This window comes from Oncorhynchus nerka, linkage group LG3 (assembly GCF_034236695.1).
Source record: "Oncorhynchus nerka isolate Pitt River linkage group LG3, Oner_Uvic_2.0, whole genome shotgun sequence".
Taxonomy (NCBI): Eukaryota; Metazoa; Chordata; class Actinopteri; order Salmoniformes; family Salmonidae; genus Oncorhynchus; species Oncorhynchus nerka.
The window spans coordinates 40,518,612-40,527,027 of record NC_088398.1 but is presented as its reverse complement, the minus strand read 5'-3'; the positions used below and the strand labels follow the sequence as shown (position 1 = coordinate 40,527,027).

At 42.2% G+C, this 8,416-nt stretch overlaps 1 protein-coding gene across 1 annotated transcript; it reads left to right on the top strand.

Moving 5' to 3' along the window:
• Window positions 1-785: 785 nt before the first annotated feature.
• Window positions 786-3,078, top strand: LOC115115256 (protein Fer3-like). The gene is made up of 2 exons (XM_029643752.2): window positions 786-1,365; window positions 3,041-3,078. Exons 1-2 carry the CDS (start codon window positions 786-788, stop codon window positions 3,076-3,078), a joined length of 618 nt encoding a protein of 205 aa, XP_029499612.1.
• The last annotated feature ends 5,338 nt before the right edge of the window (window positions 3,079-8,416 follow it).

Sequence of the window (8,416 nt, the reverse complement as noted above, 5' to 3'; positions counted from 1 at the left end):
TATGGGTTACGGAAGATCCTTACATTTAAAATTCCATCTGCATTTAAAATGTTAAATCTGTATTTAAAATTCGATCTATACCAACTTTAAAAAAAAAAGAATAATGTGTCTTACGTTGCTTGTTTCGTAGGCCTATCAACATTAATGAACATTACATCCGGGGGGCTATGTGGTTTGATCATTAAGAGTGCTATCATACGTTTCTGACAGTATTGTGTGGCGCGAGCTGAGTACTAATTATAAAGCTATTCTATTCAGATGCCACCCGGTTGAGCAAGTGGTACACGCGGTGCAAAACTGAGAAAGAGCCCTCTCAAGGAACGAATGTCAAATAGTCATTTTCTTTGTAGATATTAGGATACTCTTTGCTCGTTGTATAGGGAACAATTTGAGGGAAGTTTATAATTGCAAGATCAACTGATTCCTTTGTATCTCCAACTCCGCTTTTTAAGAGGCAATGAGTGATCTATTAGGAGGGGGCATGTTTCCTAATGAGGTCCTTTTCAGCCTTTAGAAAATGCGCGAACCCCCTGCCGCCAGACATGGAAATCCGGGAACTATTTAATCCTCGAGATGTGTCACTGTGAGTGTCACACAGTCCAGAGATTACAGGTGACAGGTAGTGCACACCCGACGGTTCCCACAAGCACTTTATTTTGAACTAGGCACTTTTGAACTAGGCACCGATGTCTGAACAACAACTTATTTCGTGCAGCAGGCTACACGTTTTCTCCTGCCGGGTGAACACAGCTTGTTGAATCAAATTGAAAAGTAAGATTTAAAAAATGGAAGATATATTATTTGACTTGGATCAAGATGGCACTACAGACTTTGCCTTCTGGGGCCAGATGGACCCTAACTTCCAGTTCCAGGCCCAGTTGGACACTCTCCTCTTTGACTGCACCGCGGTCACGGGCCAGCTTTCGCCCTGGTCCTCGTTCGGTGGCCAGTCCATGTTCCCTGACGCACAGATGACCTTCGCCGACCTGGACTCGCAGTCTCCCGGCCTTGGAGCCAGTGCTGAAGTGGACAGCTCCTCTGTGGACGAGCCCCACGAGATGAGCAAGCGCAGGCAGCGGCGGTTCGTGCCCCATCATCCATACAAGATCCAGCGACACGCCGCTAACATCCGGGAGAGGAAGAGGATGCTGAGTATCAATTCTGCGTTCGAAGAGCTAAGGTGCCACGTGCCAACATTTCCCTACGAGAAGCGCCTGTCTAAGATTGATACACTGAGATTGGCCATTGCCTACATTGCCCTCCTGAGAGAGATACTGATTTCCGGCTGCGACCCCAAGTCGTACGTGGACGAATGCATGAAGAATGGTTACAAGAATCAAACCAATGCCATTTGGAACACAAGCGGTGAGCAGATAATACAAATTGCCTAATTACCGATATATATAACCATTTTTAGATTATGCAATGAGATTACAGTCATACACAATTTGATTCGTTGCTTGTACAATTACATTTTGAATCTCTTTCATTCAAAGATTGAACGGCTAAATAGAAACGGGTGCAATAGATCCTACAGAAGGCCAAAACTAGCCCAAACTTACCTACAACATGAGAAAACATAGCCAAACATCTGTCAATTTAAAATGATGTGTTTGCTCAAATTGTCTCATATGTTCATTCAACTAGAAAGTAGTATTTGGCCATCTTTCCTCAACAACAAAAAAAGGCTGTGGAGCTAATTACACACACAGTGCTTTTAACATACAACATACATGTTCATTTATACAGCAGTTAATAATCAACATGCCCTCACCTGGGATTTGAACTCACAAACGGTTGGTTCACAGCATTCCAATCTTCCTGCTATGCCACCATATCTGTGTCCATGACAGCTTTCACCTTTATTGCTAAACTTTGCACTTTAAAGTAGACCTCAGGTCTGTTAAAAGTATACTCAAGGAAAACTGTTAAGGAGTAACATTAAAATAGAGTAATATGCCCCACCGATATTAGATAAATATACAAACTAAACGGAAATGGCCGAAATAAGTCAATCAAATCAAAGTAAATCAAATAGCCAGATCAATAACTGACACAGACACGATGACATAGCAGGAAGATTGGAATGCCACGAAGCAAGAAGCTGTGAGTTAAATCCCAAGGTGAGGACAGGTTGAATAATGGTACTGTATAAATCAACATGCACAATGTCAACGAGTGTCATATATGTCACGCTGAAAACATTGTATGTTAACAGCACTGTGTATGTGTTAACAGTTGCATAGCCTTTTTTAGTTACGCACAAATAATAATTTCTAGTTGAATGAACATAAGTTATGAGACAAGTTGAGCAAACACATACTTTTAAATTGACTGAATTGATGCCTACATTTTCTCAAGTTGGAGCTAAGTTTGGGCCAAGATTTCTTTGGGGTGCAGGTAACATTTGGTCCGAAAACAAATAATAATTATTTTAAGTGTGGTACTGAAGAAACTCCAGCAATATGTCCACCCACTATACATGGATGTAATTACAGTAAATGTATACTTTACTATACTTGGAATTATAGTTTTACAACCAATACTACATGCATGGCCCATATGTTTTGTGACTTCAAATTGGGTCTGGGACAGTACCAAACCCCATTCACGAAATTGTAAACAACACACAGGATAAACCCAAGGAAGGATGACGTATCCTACCAAGTGTTTAAAATTACATTAGCACGAGGAGAGGCTAATGGTTGACAGCCAACTCCAAAGATCATTGGCTCTGAATTGAGTTTGTGTCACTTAAACAGCTTGCTTTGTTTGTTGTGTGTGTCCCCCCCAGCTGTCTTTTTCTTTGGCGTGGGTGCACAAAAGCTCCCCTTTGCCAGAGCACAAGTATTGTCACTGCACTCAATGGTTGCCTATTTACTTTAGTTAACCAATTCTGTGGGGCTTCACTTCAACCATTCGGAGGGGGCATTGAGGAGTGAGTGTACCCCTTTGCTCGGACCTGCGACTTGTTAAACGATCATTAAAATGTATTTAAAGCCTCATGTTTGCCTTGCTTTTGTCCCCCGTCTCACTCTAGATCTGACAGCCCGGCTCTCCTGGATAAAGTGGGATTAACTCAGGATGGAGCAACCCAAAGTACGTTGGACAGGGGGCTGCTGGCGGGGGATTTATAACCCCCTTCTGTCTTTGTTTCAATGGCAACATCACATCAGGGGCTGAGTGACATCTGCAGACTTCATATCAGTTCATGCACCTTTCTCTGCAGCTAGCCACTCCCCCTCACAGCCTTTAATATTTGAATGTGGTAATATTCGATTGGTAATGGAGTGGCAGTGTTTTTCTGGAGTTGCCTGTTGTTTTACAGGGGATGGGGGACCGGGGCCAGACTTAAGCCCATGGGGATGGCATTTCTCACAGGGGACAGAAGCAGCCTGGCATGGGACCGAACGAACCTTGGTCCAAAAAAAATTCTGAGTGTAATACTGAAGTGCCCGTGTGTTCATTTGAAACCATTAGCTGTTGTTCATTGTGTGTGACACCCACATTTTCCGTAAGTTAATTTAACCTAATTAATTTATGTATTTATTTCATTTGTTTATTTATTTATTAATCATCGAAGAAGAAAAAAATGTTGTTATTATTATAATTATTTATTTAACTGTTTTCATTTTGATGTGGCGGGCTGTTTAAACTGTATCTTTAATCAATTGACAATCATACGTGATTTATTATGTTGTCAAATGGAACGTTTTGATATTCATGATACTTATTATGAATATGTGTGGTTTTTGTAGTGTCTGTGAGTATATTGCGGTGAAACTGTAAGGACTGGTGAATGGATTTGTACTCAATGGCAAATCAGGGAATTTCTAACACACTGGCCTTGTGCGAATGCCCATACCTGCATCCTAAATAGTAGGCCATTTGAGCAGTGGTGTAGAGGTGCCTGTAGAAGTGGGTATACTCTAATTTTGTCCAAAATTTCCCAAACGGCCCGCCGGGCGAATGGAAGGGACCCTGTGTGAAAAATTCTAATGACAAACAGTGACATATACTATGAATGGCCTAAAATGAAAATTCCCATATTGTGCAAGTAGGCTAATACAGTAGAAGGGCTACTACTGAAATATATAAATGAGACTTTCATCTGAGTCAGAAGTTCACAGGTTTCAGATTTCCCACATTTATTTCAGGTTTTCACACTCAAATCACACTTTTAATAGAATTTTAAAAAATTGTGACCCCCTGAGTGGCGCAGCGGTCTAAGGCACTGCATCGCAATGCTACAGGCGTTACTGCAGATCCGGGTTTGAACCCGGGCTGTGTCATTGCCGGCCGCGATCGGGAGACCCATGCACAATTGTCCCAGTGTCGTCTGGGTTAGGAGCGGGTTTGTTTGGCCGGGATGTCCTTGTCCCATCGTGCTCTAGCGACTCCATGTGGCGGCCGGGTGCATGCACGCTGACTTTGGTCGCCAGCTGTACAGTGTTTCCTCCGACACATTGTTGCGGCTGGCTTCCGGATTAAGCGAGCATGTGTCAAGAAGCAGTGTGGATTGGCTGGGTCGTGCAACTCCGTACAGGAGTTGCAGCAATGGTACAATACTGTAACTACCAATTGGATATCATGAAATTGGGGTAAAAAGTACAATTTATTATTATTTTTATGTTCTAAGTCCACAAAAATTCTTAAACAACATAAGGAGACCACTTTTAAGGTCTGGGAAAAATGTCATACATTTAGATTTTTGAGTGAACCGACACTTTAATTCAACTGTGCAGGCAAATAATCATGAAATCATTCTGCAAAGTAGGCATAGGCTACTTTGTAGCTAGTTAACATTTACAGTGCATTCGGAAAGTATTCAGACCACTTGACTTTTTCCACATTTTGTTATGATTCAGCCTTACTCTAAAATTGATTAAATAGTTTTCCCCCTCATCAATCTACACACAATACCACATAATGAAAAAGCAAAAACAGGTTTCTAGAAATTTTAGCAAATCTATATTTAAAATAAAAATGAAATATGACATTTACATAAGTATTCAGACCCTTTACTCAGTACCTTGTTGAAGGGTCTGTATTCAGTACCTTGTATTCAGACCCTTTACACAGTACCTTTGGCAGCGATCACAGCCCCTAGTCTTCTTGGGTATGACGCTACAAGCTTGGCACACTTGTATTTGGGGAGTTTCTCCCATTCTTCTCTGCAGATCCTCTCAAGCTCTGTAAGGTTGGATGGGGAGCGTCGCTGCACAGCTATTTTCAGGTCTTTCCAGATCTCTCTCTTCGATCAGGTTCAAGTCTGGGCTCTGGTTGGGCCACTCAAGGACATTCAGAGGCTTTTATTGGTCAAATACACATATTTACCAGATGTTGTTGCAGGTGTGCCAAATGCTTGTGTTCCCAGCTCCAACAGTGCAGCAGTTTCTAACAATTCACAACAATACACACAAATCTAAAAGTAAAATAATGGAATTAAGAAATATATCAATATTAGATATGAGCAATGTCGGAGTGGCATTGACTAAAATACAGTGGAATAGAATACAGTATAAACATAAGAGATGAGTAAAGCAGTATGTAAACATTATTTAAACATTATTATTATTGATGCAGCTGTACTGACCTCGCCTTCTGGATGATAGCGGGGTGAACAGGCTGTAGCTCGGGTTGTTGAAGTCCTTTTTTGGCCTTCCTTTGACATTGGGTGCCGTAGGTGTCCTGGGGGCAGGTAGTTTTCCCCCGGTTATGCATTTGGCAGACCACAACACCCTCTGGAGAGCCCTGCGGTTGCGAGCAGTGCAGTTGCAGTACCAGGCAGTGACAGAGCCCAACAGGGTGCTCTCAATTGTGCATCTGTAAAAGTTTGAGGGTTTTAGGGGCCAAGACAGATTTCTTCAGCCTCGTGAGGTTGAAGAGGCGCTGTTGCGCCTTCTTCGCCACACTGTCTGTGTAGGACCATTTCAGATCCACAGTGATATGTATGCCGAGGAACTTGAAGCTCTCCACCTTCTCCACTGCGGTCCAGTCGATGTGGATAGGGGCGTGCTCCATCTGCATTTTCCTGAAGTCCACGATCAGCCCCTTTGTTTTGTTGACGTAATGTGAGAGTTTTTTTCCTGGAACCAGTGTGATGGTGATTGCTTTGGTTGTGGATCTATTGGGACGGTAAGCATATTGAAGTGGGTCTAGGCTGTCAGGTAAGGTAGATAATCCTTAGGGTCATTGTCCTGTTGGAAGGTGAACCTTCACACCAGTCTGAGGTCCTGAGTGCTCTGAAGCAGGCTTTTATCAACGATCTGTCTGTACTTTTCTCCATTCATCTTTCCCTTGATCCTGCCTAGTCTCCCAGTCTCTGACGCCGATAAACATCCCCACAGCATGATGCTGTCACTACCGTTGTTCACCGTAGGAGTGGTGCCAGGTTTCATCCAGATGTGATGCTTGGCATTTAGGCCAAAGATTTCAATCTTGGTTTCATCAGACCATAGAATCTTTTTTCTCCTGGTCTGAGAGTCCTTTAGGTGCCTTTTGGCCAACTCCAAGCGGGCTCTCATGTGCCTTTTACTGAGAAGTTGCTTCTGTTTGGCCACACTGCCATAAAGGCCTGAATGATGGAGTGCTGCAGAGATGGTTGTCCTTCTGGAAGATTCTCCCATCTCCACAGAGGTAATCTAGAACTATGTCAAAGTGACCATTGGGTTCTTGATCCCCTCCCTGACCAAGGCCCTTCTCCCCCCTGATTGCTCAATTTGGCCGGGCAGCCAGCTCTAGGCAGAGTCTTGGTTGTTGCAAACTTCTTCCATTTAAGAATGATGGAGGCCATTGTGTTCTTGGGGACATTCAATGCTAAAAACATTTTTTGGTATCCTTCCCCATATCTGTGCCTCGACACAATCGACCTCATGGCTTGGTTTTTGCTCTGACATCAACTATGGGACCTTATATAGACAGGTAATAAGTGCCTTTCCAAATCATGTCCAGTCAATTGAATTTACCATAGATGGACTCAAATCAAGTTGTTGAAACATCTCAAGGATGATCAATAGAAACATTATGCACCTGAGCTCAATTTCAAGTATCATAGCAAAGAGTCTGAAACCTCATGTTTATGTGATATTTCAGTTTTTTTTTGTTTTCATACATTTGCAAAAACTTCTAAAAACCTGTTTTCACTTTGTCATTATGGGGTATTGTGTGTAGATTGATGAGATTTGTTATTTATTTAATCAATTTTAGAATAAATCGGCAACGTAACAGAATGTGGAAAAAGTAAAGTGGTCTGAATACTTTCTGAATGCACTATAATTGAGAAGGTTTTTGGGAAATCCTTTCCATCTACCACAAGACGGCTAGGCCTATCATTAGCAACACTAAACCTGGACATTTTACTTCATATTATGAGGCATGTCTTACCTTGCTTCAAAATAGCCTATAGCCAAAATCCCACCATAGAGACATGGAGGTAATTATTTTATAAAGATATGCTTTCTTTCCTGTTATATTGGTTTTCAAATCAACTTCATTTCATTGTCCAGCAGCCAAAGGCATTATCCTTGTAATATTAGCAACCCATGATAGTTGTTGCATCTTTAGATCTCCTCTCTTGCTACATTTCTAACAGATATTTCCATCTCTGTCCATGAAACCTCTTTCATGTGCGGTGCACATTTTAGAACTGTGTTTTCCCGCAAATTGCATTTTGGAACATTTGCGCATAGGCTGCTGTGTGCACACTGCTGTGCTTAAAATGTGAAGAAATAATACACTGAACAAAAATAGAAATGCAACATGTAAAGTGTTGGTCCCATGTTTCATGAGCTGAAATAAAAGATCCCATACATTTTTCATACGCACATAAAGCTTATTTCTCTCAAATGTTCTGCACAAATTTGTTTTACAGCTCTGTTAGTGAGCATTTCTCCTTTGCCAAGATAATCCATCCACTTGACAGGTGTGGCATATCAAGAAGCTGATTAAACAGCATGATCATTACACCAGCGCACCAAGTGTTGGAGACAATAAAATGCCACTAAAATGTGCAGTTTTGTCACACAACACAATGCCACAGATGTCTCAAGTTTTGAGGGAACGTGCAAATGGCATGCTGACTGCAGGATTGTCCACCAGAGCTGTTGCCATATAATTGAATGTTCATTTTTCTACCATAAGCCGCCTCCAACGTCGTTTCAGAGAATTTGGCAGTACGTCCAACCGGCTTCACAACCGCAGACCCCTTTTAACTATACCAGCCTAGAACCTCCACATCCGGCTTCTTGACCTGAGGGATCGTCTGAGACCAGCCACCAAGACAGCTGATGTAACTGTGGGTTTGCACAACTGATTAATTTCTGCACAAACTGTCAGAAACCATTTCAGGGAAGCTCATCTGCATGCTCGTTGTCCTCACCAGAGTCTTGACCTGACTGTAGGTTGGCATCGTAAC